Genomic DNA, 16045 nt, shown 5'->3' with positions numbered 1-16045 from the left:
GAATGGTGTGTTTCATGTTTCGCCGGGTTTGGCTCTTCAGCTGTGATTTCACTGGAACTACGATTATTGACGGCCGGGTCCAAGCCGGGCACACTTTCTCCCCAGATGATAATTGCAGGTCCACGAACTTGGCAGTACTAGGTAATCAGACATATCAGTCGAAACCTTGGCCAGTGCAGGATGCGAACAAGGAGGATAATAATAGTGCTGTCCTTGATAGCCCCAGTTTTGACACTTCGCATTGGATATTCGAGACAGGGAATCGATGGACAATCACAATCACTTATTTCACCAAGAAAACGAGGAGGAATGCATGCTAACTGGAAAATATGATCATCTTATCTGAACGAATCTCTTGTCTGAGCAGACAGACTTCATGATATTAAGTCCTTGAAGCTCTCTCTTATATTGAACGCTGTTTTGTGAAAGTCAGGGCCACTTTGTATGTAATGTATGTAATATACGCACAAGAATCCGACACTTTTCCATTTTTCTCTGGCGGTGTGCCTGGTATGCCAGACACTACCTGCTGTGGCTGCCGGATTTTATCTTCCAATGATCATTGAGTGAGAGATCGATCATATGGATGATATCACCACAAGATATTTTGAGTCTTCCCTCTCGTACAGTCTCGCCCTACGAGACGCGACTCTCGTAATGTCTCATGAGAGATGTGTCATTCCTTGCATGTATGCACAGCTATTTCACTGATTCGTCTATGGGAAATAATATCAACATATGCACACTAGATCCGGAGGAATCGAAGATAAAAAGAGAAACTATGTAAATGGGAGTGGGAAGCAAAAGTTCAAGGACAAGATAGCTGTACAACTTTACATTCCCGAAAACTTCGGCCGAGGGTTGCAAAAAGCTTTGTTACTTTCTTGACCAATGCTGAGATGATCGATATCAGAGCAAATGTTGTAAGACATTGGCACGCACCAAAGGTCCATCGCCCAACGAAAATATGCCCAAAATGCCCCTCCATCCTCGCGACGTTTGCAGTAGCACAGATATCTTATCCTATGGGCAGGTCTCTCTCCCCTCTTGTGGGCTATCAGGGTCAGGAACGAGAATCGCTTGTGCGTTGTACAGCCGTTTATTCGTGTTATCGATGTCCTGAATCATAGATTTCATATGAAGTCTCCCCGGAATACAGAATATGTATGTGCATGCACACATCAGACGTAGGTACCCACCTATTCCAACTTTTCTATTTTTTAAAGCAGTCCATTCTCCCAGTGTGGAAGTTGGGAGAGAAAAGTGCTGAGGAGCGACTTGAAAGAGTTATCCATCTCACTTGCACATATTATGAATGAGGAAGAATTCTTCTTTCAGCTTTTCTCTTCCAGGATGTTATCTGCCATCGGACGTTGTTTTTCCATGATTCAAGGACATGTTTGTTATTAGTTTCTCCAGTTCGAAATCCAGCTTTCGAATAATAAGATTTCATTCATGCATTGATTCACTGGGTTTATTCTTCTTCATTCGACAAAATAATAGGATAACGCCTGTTTGAGTATTAAAGAAAAAAGAGAAAGAAAGAAAAGAAAAGAAAAGAGAGGGAAAGAAAGCAAGGCATGATGCTGCTTCATATCTCCTATCTCCAAATCTCTCAAACAATCAATGTTTGAGAGATGTGAAAAACAGACAAGATTAAACTCGTCATTCATCGACATTGTTTAACGAGAGTTTCCCATCGCTCATGCACTCCAATCACGCAGGAACAGCTTTTTAAGTTTCTTCCAAGTAATGTATGCTATTGGATGCGGTGGGCGGGGAGGACCTTGAGGATTCCTATCTATCAATTTTCCGTCGCCTTCTAGACCTTGTGGCTTTGACTTATTCTCAATGCCGTCCGCCTTGAGTCCGTTCTCAAAGGTGTTGAGCAACTTTGAGTCACTTTACGATCAAAAATCATATAATTGAAACAATGAATAATAATAATAATGATGATGATGATGATGATGATGAATGCCCACCAAGGCTCCAAAGATCTTGTACGGCCATGTCGATCTCGCTCCTCTTTTCTTTTCGGTGTGTTCTTTTTTTCCCCTTTTAGGGCGATATGAGCAAGAAGGGCGCATTCCAAATATTAGGCTGGTTGAAGTAACTTGCATTGTCTTTCGCGGATGAAAATATACCGGTTATGCATTAAAATCCATCGAGTTCATCGACTGCGAGAAGAGCATATCAGTTATCTCTTTTCAATTCTCCGGTGCGACAACTATCTCGACCGACTCTCAGTCACCCCCACCAGAGGTCCTGTGGTATGTGGTATGACAATTGATGCCTTCAGGCAAAAGATAATAAGACAACTGAACTCCGATTAGAACATAGCGTGGCATCGAATGGTAAATCTGTCACCCCCACTTTCACTCTTCTCGATCTGGGTAGTTAAAATGCCATAGGATGTATCCGTCCACTTGGAATTTTTCATGCTAGGTGTTGTGTCGTCACTAACGATTATGGCAGCTTGGCTGGAGGAAGCGTCAACGCCCTCCATCTGGCCTTGAGGTCGGGCCATCTATTGGAATGTGATAAATCGGAAGTATGGACACCCGTGCTCCGTACAATGCACGTAGATGCATGGCACAGTCCACGGGTGAGGTCTGTAGACCCATGTATATATGTGTGTATGCACTGTACCTCCTCCATCCTCGCACTTGTGAAACCAAATGATCAGAACATCACAAATCGGGAAGCGATGGAGAGAGTGACTGTTATAAGATGTGTCGTAAGCTGACATGGTATCCATGGATCAATAGATGAAGAGTGGAATGACAAGATTCAGGCACTGTCTGCAGTATCCGCCAGAGTCATTCCACCCAGGAATATCGAACCCAAACATAGAGATGTTTCATATTCAACCAGGAACCAGATTTGAAACTAGGATATTTAGGTGAACTTAGACATTAAAGAGCAAGAACAAGACATCTGCTCTTCATTTAAAATACATAACCTCACCCCACTATTAATATGTGGAGGTTTCATCTCTCTCGTTAGTCAACTGTTTCAAAATCTAGGAATTTATATAAGTTGGATGAACACAGCGGTCCTTTGAATGAATGCATAATGGGAAGAATGCCACTCTACCTCAAATTCTCTAACAATCTGTCATAGAACCTGGTGTCAGGATTGGTATTTGACTTTTGTCAAACTTGGATCTTGAATTAATTAATCTGGATTCAAATATCAAGTTACGATGGTGATATTTTTCTTTGGAACACGGCTGCTTTTATGATCATATCAATAATCTACGGAAATGATGCAGCTGCAGGTCGTAGAATCTGTGAGACCTTCTTCATCTTCCGTCTCTTCCTCCTGCGATTGGGACGTACGAACTTGAAGATATTTGAAACTGTTTCTGGTTAGCTTGTGATCGAGACGCTCATTATGATACTTGTTTTAATTTTCTTATTATTTTCCCGCTGTAAGGTACCAGGGATCATGCCAATCATAAAGTAGAGAAAGACATGCGTGGAGCCGGAATCATATGACAAATTTTGATAAAATTGAGCACTGACATCCCCGAACCACACGAAGAAAGCTGAGGAACTCGATGTCATAGGTCCAAAAAATCAGGGACAGCCACACCTGTGAATCTGTGATGGACCGACCGATCACCATTCCACATATGTAATTCATCTTTTACTTTTGAATAGTAGAGAATTTTAATGCAGGTAATTTCATATTATTCTCGATGATTGGGCGAGCTCTGCCTTTTTAAACCCTCCAACCTCCAATAAACTGGCTGAAACGAAATGCTGAAGCAAACAGAGGTTGTCGCCCCGCTCCAAAGAAGCAGAAAAATAAGGTTTCAGGAACCGCAATCTGTAGTCCATGGAAAAGAAAAGTAAAATATAAAATCAGGTCTGCGGCGAGCCAGGGCCTAAAGCATGCTAATAGTTTCCTCACGAGTCAACCTTGGCAGCAGGATTTACAACGGAAGCCAGGGACTAAAATCCAGCACGAAATGCTTACTGGATGACAGGTGCATAAGTGGCAGAGAGTGGCAGAAGTGGCGATAATGTGTTGCTCATCATTGGGTGAGATGTATGGTCAACACCTTTGGCTTCGCAGGTCAGTGAGCCCACTACTGCAGGTCGAGTTATCCTGGGTCGCTGGCCGCTTGGACGATATGGAAGAAAAGCTCACATTCTTATTTTTATGCGAGTTTCTGGACGAGAACTAGTGCATTCCCTCGATTCTCTGGTTTAAACTCAGGCTGGTTTAGACCTTTTTAATTGACCCAGCCGGATAACGGGTGCCAGTTCTCGGCGTCCCACCCTCTCAGTCAACTGTCATCTTTTTCTTGTTTAAGAATAGTCTGGATAGGTGAAGCATATCGTGGTAGTTTTTAAGTCCCCTCACGGTCCCTTTAGTCCATATCTTAGCACCCGAATTGTGCCTACGTAAACTGTGAATAGCGACCAGTTGGAAACGAGAACCATTTAAGGACCCTAATCCACCCTTGCGTCCAACCTCCGCATTAACCCAGACACCTTAAAATTGTCCAATAAAGCAAGACCAAGAGAGGCTTACGGTGCCACAGTGGAGGGAGTTTACCTTGTCCAATTTTGTCTCTGGATGAACTTGTCTGGGCTTTTCTGCAACCACCAGCGGATCGGCGAATTGCAACCTTCTGGTAGCAGTCTTCAACAGAAGAGGGGCACCTCCTCAACGCACCTGCGGGATCCATTCAACAATCCAATTCATGTGTGTCTCCCTCATATCTGTAACTGGTGGAAGGGACGACATATAAAGAGGTCGCTTGCTCTTTAAGGTTCACCCTACAGAGCCCTGTCTGACCCCGTCTCTGACTCTCCTTAGATTCGATTATTATAAGGAGCACAGAAGAAGCCTTGCACCATTTGCTGGAATATTGTCACCGATGAAACCCGGGTGAGTAGAGCACATGGGTTTTCTTTTTGGCAGGTAAACCATGTCATCGTAATGATCGATGTTTCCATCGGTCTTCTTTTGGGTCATCCCAAGGCCCTTTGAACTGTGCGTAGTAACCAAATCATGATCTTTTCCAAGTTTTCCTAACCTTCGATAATAGTTTGTCGAAGGCAAAAATATAGGAAGAGAAATGGGCGGGAGCCCAGTGCAACCTAGCTGTACGCAAGTGCGTAGGTCGTCTCCGACTAGCCTCTCACGCTCTTCCATTTCTCTCTGAGTGATCAACCGGGTTCACTTTTTATTAGTCGTAAGTGAACTCAACCTGAGATCTGCAGGCCACGGGTGGATTCATGGATGGGGTCAGGAGAAGTGTAAAATGGTGCTAAATCAAATAATAAAAAGATGCCTATTTGCTGAGCCATCCACTCACGTCAGTCGCCCCAGACTAGGGGGGGTGGGTAGCGTCTCGACTGAGTGGGTGCTTGAGTGTTTGATGCTTGCCGCTTGGTGGGAGCTGCTCGTGGAGGAATCGCTGCTTGGTTACTGACTTGCTGCTAACTGCCGACGGGTGGTGGAGGTTTGGTGGTAGCGGGAGTGGGATTGGGAATGGTTGTGCTGCTGGGCTGTACCTGGTCTCACTGGTTGGCCCATAGCCAACCCGCCAACCACTCTTTGCTGTCCGTTGTCAGTGATGGTCGCTCGCTGGTCCCTGGAGGTTGTGTCCTGACTGACTCCATTGTGGTGTGTTTCCTGTGTACGGTGTCTGTGTCTATGTCTGTGGTGTGCATGTGCATGTGCCGGTGTGGTAGCCTGTCTTTGACGCTGGTGTTCCAACTCGTCTCTCTCTCCCTCACACTGTCTGTCGCTGACTCTGACCCGATGTCCTGTTCTGCACGCCAGGCTGGGCTACTTCTGTAATATCACCCTCGCTTTGCTCGCTCCGTCACTCTTTTCAACCCGCCCGCCTTTGCGCTGCCTGGTACTAAATATTGCTCTAACTATCGTCGTCCATTTTTCTTTCTCTTCTATCCACATCTTTCTCTTTCTCCTCTCTCTCTCTCTCTCTCTCTCTCTCTCTTCTTTTATTATTTATTTTTTGTTTCCCTCTCTCTCACTTCTTCGTTTCGTCCGTGGGCCGTTCAGTCCGTCCCTTTTAACTTCATTTCTATTTCATACCCTACACCTTTATACCTTACTATTATTATTACTTTTACTACTATTCTTTTTTTATTCTTTTATTTGGACCGGGTTAGGCTTGTCCCCTCTCTTGCTCGAATATATCAACAGTCCTTCCTTTTGATCCTCCAACTGCATCTACTCTCCATTGACACATATACAACACACATACTTACTGCAATACTGCAATACTGCAACACTGTACTATGCTTACTCGATAATATTATCACGCCACGGTCCTTTACTACTTCAATCGCCAGTGCGAACTGCCGGATCCAAACATACAAATCAACCGTACCTCTCTCGATCGCCGAGATAATCGCAACTCTGTTCCTCTACCGTCCGCCCGCTAGTCGCTCTTTTTTTTTGGCAGATCTCTACATTCAATAATTTGCCTTTATTGATTTTTATTTATCTACTATAACGTTTATTATTATTATTATTATTATTATTATTATTATTATTATTATCATCATCATCATCATCATCATTATTATTATTATTGCCTGTTATTCCTGCGTCTTTTCGCATGTACTATTTCGACTTCCATTCTGTATTGCCTCATATCGTTCGAAGCAGGCTCGACATTACCTGGAGCATTGTATCTGAGTCGAATATCCTCGACTTAGTTCCTAATTCTTTTGTTTTATACCGAAAGCCGTCTCTTTTCGGTTCTGTTTCATCATATCGGTAAGTGGGATGCGCGACGAGAGGGGGAAAAGGGCCGACTTGAGTCCTGTATCGGATCGAGGACAAAAAAGACTACGACCGCTTGAACAGTTCTGTACTGATTCTTGAGGGAGATTGAAAGCATTTTCCATTTCTAGATCAAAACAGCCATGGAGCCCAACTACGCCATGCATCCAGCGCCAGTTTCCGGGACATCGCCCTTTTATTACTACAATCCGGATCCGGATGCTCACAATGGGCCGCATGGGCACTTTTCAACCCATCCCTCGGAGATGCAACTTCAGCATCCGAACGGGCACATGCCAATATACCCAAACCAACCTGTTCACCAACTCCATCACCAACTCCAGCAGCAGCAGCAGCAACAACAACAACAGTTACAGCAGCAACCTATGCAAGAAAAGCACTCGGGATACATGCACAACCCGCTCCCAGCCCAAGCTCAACCCCAACCCCAACTCCATGCCATGAACCTGCTCAACGGCACGATGCACATGACACCCACCGCATCACCGCAACCACTGCATCTCAAGCCTAGCATCGTGCTGCATCAAGGTTCCCCCTTGCTAATTCCACTGGACACCTCGTGCGGCGGGGATGGCGCTGATCTGTACGGCTTCCCGTCTACGCCTCCATTGTCGTCATCTGGAAGTACGGTGAGCAGTCCACCCTCCAGCTGTGGGGGGATGCAACACACGCCTGTGAATGGGAGCTTTTTCCAGCTAGAGACAATTGAGGGAGTGAAAGAGGGGTGTCAGAGTGAGGTGCAGACGGAGATATTGGCTAGTTTGGACTGGGGGAGATCGAGTTCACCGCCCATGACGCCAGGTACGTGTATTCGATTTTCATTATTTTATTCTCTTTTTTTTTTTTTTTAAAATGTTTTAGGTTTGGATTTGGTGAAGAGATGAGGTTGAAATATGCGTTGAAAATTTTTAAAGGAAAAAAATGAAAAGAAAAGAAGAAAAAAAAATGAGAAGTAAAATGAAAAAAGAACTGTGTGATGAGAGTTGAGGGGAGGAAAACAAAAAGCAAAGGAATTAATTAATGGTCTGGGAGGTTCAATCAAACCTTTTTTTTTTTTTTTTTTTTTTTTTTTTTGGTTGGCGGAGGTTGGCTGCTTGCTGGCTGCTGAAGCTGCGTCGATGAGCAGCAACACCAAAACAATATGCAAAAAGAAGAAAAATCAAAAATCAAAATCAGAAAGAAAATAGAAAAAGAAAAACAAAAACAAAAACCCGATGGAAGACCAGAAGGAAAACACCAAACGCAACAAGGACCGTTATTTTTAACTGATTGCTGTTTCTAATATGTTCTGTTATTTCCAGTGTTCATCCGCCCCCCTGGTACAGGCGTTGGCGGTGCCAGCGTGGGCCAAGCCGGGGCCAGCCACCAGGCCACCCAGACCTCCACTAGCACTTCGTGTCCCTCCCTTTCCCCTTCCAGTTCGCCCTCGCCCACGCCCACGCCCATCCTCAACTCCTTTCTCCTGCATCCCCTTTCGCCCTCCACCCTGGCCCTCCACCCGTCCAGCTCCGACTTCTGCGACCCCCGCCAACTCACTGTCGAATCTTCGGCACATTCCTCCTCCTCGTTGTCCTCGTCGCCGCCGTCGTCGTCGTCGTCGTCGTCGTCGTCGTCGGATTTTCCTCCTTTGCCCTCGCTGTCGCCAGAGCACCACCCCGACCACGACCACGATACCCACAAATTCATCCTGGGCGCTGACACCGACTCCCTCCACCCCCACAATCTCTCCCATTCCTCTCTGAGCGATACTACCGATCACTCCGAAGATAACCTGGGTAGTCTGCCGTCGTTTGACAATTTTTCCGATCTCGACTCTGAAGACGAGTTTGTCAACGGGATTATCGATTTCACCCCGACCGAGAACACGTTCTTCCTGGGCGACAAGCGTCGACGCGTAGGTTCCTTCTCCCGCAACAACGACTGCAACGACAACGACAACGACGATCTCATCAGTGAGCAGAGTCTAGAGGACCTCGAAGACGAGGATTTGTTTGCCCGCTCTGATCTGCCGTTGCTGCCATCCGAAGTCCCAGACGCAGCTGACTCAACCACCGCTAACATTTCGACAACCACAATCCCACTTGCGACCGGTGAGATGAGGACGAAGAAACGTCCAACACCCCGCAAACACATCAAACACCACTCATCCTCCGACAGCGAGTCAGATACCCTTGGCTCCATCATCAAAGCTGCCCAGGCCAACGTCAACAGTCGCGGCTCCAACACACACACAGACACGACTACCCCGTCGTCCCAACAACCCCAGCAGCAGCAACAACATCCATCAGGCGCCCCGACAAAGGAGTCATCTGAAAGCAACCCACAAACCTCAAGCTCGTCAGACGCCACCATCCCTGCCCCAGTCCTCCCTGTCAATCGCCGTGGACGTAAACAATCCCTCACCGAAGACCCTTCCAAAACCTTCGTGTGTACGCTCTGTTCTCGCCGCTTCCGACGACAGGAGCATCTAAAACGTCACTACCGCTCCCTACACACTCAAGACAAACCTTTCGAATGCCACGAGTGCGGCAAGAAGTTCTCTCGCAGCGATAATCTTGCCCAACATTCCCGCACCCACGGTGGTGGCGCCATTGTCATGGGCGTTCTCGACGCGCGAGACGTTCATCACTCAGATCCGTCCTCCCCAACACACAATCACAACCATAACCACGGTCCCAGCCACAGTCCCAACCACAGCCCAAATCACAACCACCACTACTTCGACGACCAGGACGCTGGTGCCCTGGGTGCCGTGCTCTATGAGGCTGCCCATGTCGCCGCCAACAAGTCCACCACCAGTGAATCATCAGATGATAACGACGGCATATCTCCGATACCCTTCACCGATCGCAAGCGGCCAATCAAGAAGCGCAAGCGGGAGGAATCTGCGTAATCTCCTTTCTATCCATCTCTCTCTATCTCTCCTTCTGATTTTCAAGACTGAAAAAAAAGAGGAATAATACTGATAATACGGGACCTGCTATACGATGCCCATGCGACCAGGAGATTATATATTTTCCTTTCTCGCTCACAACTTCTGTCCTTCTTCCTTCCTGTGATTATAGATCTTGGGACATGCATGCATGCCTGCATGGATGGGTCTCGACTTGGAAACATATCTTGCATATCTAAACCAAGACAAAACCCCCTCCTACAATACCTTTTGTTGTCTTCTGTTTTATATCTACCCCTGGTGTGTGTGATCTTGTTGAGTTTTGCTGGTATATTTCACTCAAAACTACTGGCGTCCGGGAAACTTGTGTGGTGAGCATTTGTGAGAACCTCTATTTCTTTATATACTAATTCCCATCTTTATTTTCATTTCTCTTTTTTAATTTCCCTTTATTTATATATATAATATCAGTTGACACATCCTCAGTCCTCAAGTAACTCAGCACTCTTCCAAATCGGAAAATATGAAATCCCTAGGAAGAGACTGCGTGTGCTTTGTATTGAGGGTGGAAGCTTTAAATTATTTATTTTCTGATGACGATTTTTTTTTTTCTTTGCGGTTTGTCGTTTTTTCTTTCTACTTTACTCCTTGCACTCTAAATGGAAGAGTATGCGTTGGAGAAACGTAATACCTTTTTTTCTTTCACTTTCCTTCCGTTGGGCGGGACGGGGGGGAGGAGAGAGTCTCATCCATCCTCTTCCCCTCAATTTCGTTCTGCTTTTCTCCTCTCTCAAGTCCATCCTCTGTTCTTATTCATTTCTGTAAGGGCTTTGGGTTCTTTTGTTGTCTCCAATCTCGTTTACATTTCCATTCGCCATCTATTTCCCGTTTCCATTTTTGTCATGTTTGGCTGCTGGTCACGAAGACATGATGTATCAATTGTTTTGATATCACCACCCCGTGTGCTCTGTTTTGTTTGTTTTACACTATTCTCCTCCTGGGCCCTGTCTTCCCCCCCCGTGTTCTGTCATCCTGGCTTCTTGTATTTTGTTCATTACCTGAATGTAACTCAATGCATCTCCTTTCTCTACCTGGGATTGTGAATGAAGTTCTGCTGGGAGATGAAGTAATCCCTGGTAATTTTATCTGTCTCATGTTTCATATTTGACCTATATTTCATTCTTTTATCCTGGTTTGAATTTTTTTTATCATGTCATTTGTGGTGTGAACGTATTTCACCACGATCTGAGACACGCCATACCTGAAACATTTTCTCACATGATATACTCAGTTCAAGCAGCACCAATTAAAAATAAGCAGCTTCAACCTTATACATTCATATCTCATTATATATTGAGCAGTTATAAGTGGAAATCAACTTGTCTTAGCTACTTTAGCTATTAAAATTCAGATATTGAATCAGTAAAGGCTATAAAATATTTCTTATTCAAGTTTAAATCATTATATTACTAGTCATACAAACATATTACTGATTTAAAACACAAAGAATGCTATTTTCTAAAGAAGTTGCTTTTGTGCAGTATTTTCTACATTGATACCTGAACCATATATCAAGTAAACAAGTAAATAAAAGTTATTAAATAGAGTTTTATATCACATGAAAAAGTCTCAGTTGATGAAATAATATATTAAAAGTTGAACTGAAGAAATGTCTCAGTTGATGAAATAATATATTAAGAGTTGAATATGATTTATGTCAGATCCACTTTTCTAAAATCATAATTAACTTTGATTATTTGATTGATTTTTTAATTTTATATTTGCATTCTGTAAAAATGCTCTATAATTGATTTATTAACTTAAGCAAATAAAATAAACAAAATATAAAGAATTATATTTTATTATATATTTAATATTTTATAAAAAAATATATATTTAATTTATTTTTTACTTGATTTTTTTAAATTAAGTTATTAAAATTATTATAATTTAATTAGATTTTATTATAAAAAATATATATTTAGCAATCACTAATTGAATTAAAATAAATATATTAAATTTAAAATATTTTTTCTAATATAATTAAATAAATATTATTATAATTAATATATATTTATAATACTTATAAATATAATTTAAAATTAATAATATAATAAATTAAATAATTAATTAATATAATTTTTTATTAAATTAAATATATTATTAGTTTAAAAAATTATTAAAATTATATTAAATATTATATAAAATAATAAAAAACTTATTTATAAAGTTATAAAACTATAAAATTAAAGTATTAATTATAATTTTATAATAATTAATTTAAGTTAAAAATATAAATATTTTAAATAAATTTTAAATTTTATTAAATTAATTATAAATAAAAATAAAAATAAAAATTTATTATATAAAATATTTTAATTTTAAATAATTATATAATAAATTAAAATTTATATATTACTTAATATTTTTCATATCATATTAATATTATATTTTTATTCAATTTTATTATTCTCAATATCAGAGTTGTAAATAGGTTCAAATGAAATTATAAAATGTGAATTAAGTTGTAAAGAGCACACAGAGTAAGAATCTGAGAAGTATGATAAAATTACTCTCATTTCAGAAAACTATATGTATGAGATAGTTATGTGTGAGATATGATTAATAGGGTCTGCAGTTTTAATAATGGCATAAAACACGCTGAAGGATTTTCAGGCCGAATTTTAAAACGCTGTACGTCTGTCATTTGCTCTCCTGCTGAAGACCAAAAATATCCAATGAATTGAAAAACAACTTAAAAAAAAAATATTTGGGAAGACAAGAGGAAATTCTGCTTTTTAAACTAATAAATTACTTTTGCATTTATATTTATATCATGCTATGGTCTCAAAAGAATATCTCATGAATTTGAAAATTTATTAAGTTATTTCAGGCTATTATCGAATGGATCGATCTCCTGTGGCTTCATGGAACCTCGCAGCTTCATTGAAGTGCTTACATAATCAAGAGGCAACATCATCTTCGATCGCAACAAGCTTCGCTGTTTTCTTTTGCAATGAAGACTATTTATTACCTTACAACTATCGAGAGCAACATGTACTGCTCTTCTGGAATTGGTGGATCCCTCTATCTTCTCAAAGCAATGGGATATCCTAAGTAGCTGATTCGCTAAATTTCGTATGATCGATTCTCTCAGTTTATAATGATAGGCTTTGGCGACGCTGAGCTTTGATGACGTACGTTCCTCCTGCATATTATTCCTGCGGATTATGCTGTGGGGGCCTTTGGCAAAGGTCACAAACTGGTCGAATGACATATGAATTGTTTTGTTAATGTTTAAGCCCTTTTGTTTATCGAGAGCAGACAATACACTTCATGTGATAGTGCTTAAGTCTCTCCTTTGAACTTGTATGACGGTCAAAAACTAGTTACCCCTACATGAGCAACAGAGTATTCTATTCTTACTTATAAATTACTATGTCACAACAACTCAACATCATAGCCCTGATATCGGGTGGGAAGGATTCCCTCTACTCGCTCCTGCATTGCTTAAAAAATGGACACAAAGTTGTTGCACTTGCAAATATGCATCCGCCTTTGAGGCCAAAACCAGGCCCCAATTACGCTGCGTATTTTGCTACGGGTACGCTTGATGCGGGCGATCAGGATGGATGTGTTGTGCAAAAAGGCAGAGTTGGACAGGAAGAAGGAAACAGCAATGAGGACGACGCACAACAAGAACAGGAGGATGAGGAAGAGGAAGAGGAAGATCTGGAAAGCTACATGTACCAAACCGTCGGCCATAGCATAATACCCCTCTACGAATCTGCTCTTGATATCCCGCTCTACCGCGCCCCCATCCAAGGAACAGCCCTTAATACTTCGCGAGATTATCACACACCAACATCACCGCCCCCATCGTCACAACCATCAACTCCTATTCCAGAATCAGCGGACGAAACTGAATCACTCTTCCACCTGCTCAAACACGTCATGAAGCATCATCCAACAGCCAATGCTGTCTGCGCCGGTGCCATCCTCTCCACATACCAGCGAACGCGCGTTGAAAACATTGCCAGCCGCCTAGGCCTCATCCCCCTGGCCTGGCTGTGGATGTATCCCACACTCCCACCACCTGCGGAGCGTGCGAAGACACCTCGCAATTCCCCCGCAGCTGTTGCCGGTTTGCTAGAAGATATGGCTGCGTGTGGCTGTGAGGCGAGGATTGTCAAGATTGCGAGTGGAGGACTGGATGTGGATGATTTGTGGGCGAATGTTGCCGGGGGAGATGGGCATGGGGGAGGGAGTGTGGTGAGGGAGAGGTTGGTGAAAGGTATGGGAAGGTTTGTTGGGGAAGGGGAGGTGCACGGTGCGGTGCTAGGGGAGGGTGGGGAGTATGAGACTATTGCGTTGGACGGGCCTGGGGTTTTGTGGAGAAAGAAGATTGTTGTTCGGAGTGTGGAGAGGAGGATTGGAGAGGGGGGCGTAGCAGCTGCGAGGATTACTGGGGCGAGGTGCGTGCCGAAGGAAGGGGGAGGGGAAGGAGGTTTGGGGTTGGTGAGGGTGCCGCAGGTGTTTGATGCGGAGTTTAAGGGGCTGTTAAGTGATATGGTGTTACGTCTGAAGCAATATGATGATTTCCAAGAGGAAGAGTTACAAAATCGCATGCTTCGTGGTGATGATGAGGTCTGGAAGGCAGACATATCCCAGACACAAGGGGAAAATGTTTGGACCATTTCAAATGTTTCCGTCCCCGAAGTTGGTGCCGGCGCAGCGAACCAAATGAAGGCCATTGTACAGAAATTAGAAGATATCACCCGGCAATCTGCCACAAGAGACATTGTCTTTGCGACCATCCTTCTTCGATCGATGGACGATTTCGCTTTAATCAATCCCATCTACGCCTCCCTATTTACTAACCCGAACCCACCCGCCAGAGTGACCGTGGCATGTGGCGATAGCCTCCCTCCTGGAGTGGACGTAATCGCATCTTTCGTCATCGACATGCTTCCCCGCGAGGGTAGATTGGGCTTGCATGTCCAGTCACGCTCCTATTGGGCTCCAGCAAACGTAGGACCATATTCCCAAGCACAATGCATCCCCTTGCATAAGGGTGCGAAAATCGATCGAGATGGTGGGGTAATTTATGTTGCGGGGCAGATACCTCTGGATCCTGGGTCGATGGATTTATACAACCCCCTTCCCACACAAGAGAGCAGTGGCTGGTTTAGCCCCTTTGTGTCTCGTACAATACTATCGCTCCAGCACCTTTGGCGGATTGGGAAGGTTATGGAAGCGGACTGGTGGTTGGGTGGCGTGGCATTTTTAGCTGGAGATGAGAAGATTCCTTCCAAGGCTAAGGTTGCGTGGGATATATGGGAACATATGAACCGTGACCCCTCTTCTTCGAACGCTGGTGATGACAAAGGAGATGGCGGAGATGGTGCGCCAGAATTCGATGCCTGGGATCTTAAATATGGAAACCATCGGGATCTAGGGCACTCCTCGTCGAATGGAACGAAGAAGAATCTACCAAATTTTGATATCGTCAGGGGATCTATCTTCACTCCGCCTTTTTTTGCAGTGCAGGTAGACGCACTGCCTCGTGCAAGTGATATTGAGTGGCAAGGTTTGGGGACAAGGACTGATACGCTCGCCATATATGAGAAAACACAGCCAGGGAAGCATTGGATAATAAGTCATTTACAAGGTGCGGGATTCGGGTCGTTCTATTATATTGGAATCCAATGCGGCGACCAACCCGATCGAGATTTGGAAGGGCACGTACAGGATGCAATGGATGCTGTAAAAGCAAGAGAGAATGATACCCAGAGTGGGAATATTGATCATATTAATTTTACGATATATACTTCTCACAGTTTGAGTGAGAGTGTCTGGCAACAGGGGCAAATTGTGCCATGCAAGTCTCTCTGGGGCCAGCGGGGGAAGAAGCTGGCAGCTGGGATTGTGGTTCATGTGCGATTGAAGTGAAAGTTTATTATTGACATTGTATCTTTTTCTCTCATTGTATTTCTCTAAAAGCTCCTTCTTTGCGGGGGTGGAAGCTGGTGCGTTGTGCTGGAGAGAATGAATAAATACCTACAGGTATATCCGCATTAGCTTTATCATATTTATGACATTGACAATATCAATTGGCCTATGCATTAAGGACGTTATTGAATTTAAATGATAATGTATTTCTAGAGTAGGCAGGAGAATATCCATAACAACAGGTTTAATCGATTAGTTACCACATGTGATAAGACACGCAGTGCAGAAACCGCGGCAACAAACTACGTCCGCCTGTTCTCACCGCGCTTTTCTCGTCAAAAATGACCGCAAATTTTTAGCATGGACCTTTTCCGTCCACCACGAACAACGCGACCCATGGAC

General features: G+C 43.3%; 3 protein-coding genes across 3 annotated transcripts; 2 read left to right on the top strand and 1 right to left on the bottom strand.

The window, feature by feature from the left end:
* Positions 1-1703: 1703 nt before the first annotated feature.
* On the bottom strand, positions 1704-2527 carry PADG_11552 (uncharacterized protein; the record flags this gene model as incomplete). The annotated part of the gene is made up of 2 exons (XM_010760707.1): positions 1704-1902; positions 2337-2527. The coding sequence occupies 2 exons, from the start codon at positions 2525-2527 to the stop codon at positions 1704-1706; spliced, it is 390 nt and encodes a 129-aa protein (XP_010759009.1).
* A 4393-nt stretch (positions 2528-6920) lies between these two features.
* On the top strand, positions 6921-9691 carry PADG_03157 (uncharacterized protein; the record flags this gene model as incomplete). Its single annotated transcript, XM_010760457.1, has 2 exons — positions 6921-7599; positions 8100-9691. 2 exons carry the CDS (start codon positions 6921-6923, stop codon positions 9689-9691), a joined length of 2271 nt encoding a protein of 756 aa, XP_010758759.1.
* A 3438-nt stretch (positions 9692-13129) lies between these two features.
* Positions 13130-15643, top strand: PADG_03156 (diphthine--ammonia ligase; the record flags this gene model as incomplete). Its single annotated transcript, XM_010759984.1, has 1 exon — positions 13130-15643. The coding sequence occupies one exon, from the start codon at positions 13130-13132 to the stop codon at positions 15641-15643; it is 2514 nt and encodes an 837-aa protein (XP_010758286.1).
* Positions 15644-16045: the final 402 nt, after the last annotated feature.

The sequence above is a fragment of the Paracoccidioides brasiliensis genome (assembly GCF_000150735.1).
Source record: "Paracoccidioides brasiliensis Pb18 unplaced genomic scaffold supercont2.3, whole genome shotgun sequence".
Lineage (NCBI taxonomy): Eukaryota > Fungi > Ascomycota > Eurotiomycetes > Onygenales > Ajellomycetaceae > Paracoccidioides > Paracoccidioides brasiliensis.
The sequence above is the reverse complement of the archived record's forward strand: the minus strand, read 5'-3'. Positions and strand labels throughout refer to the sequence as shown.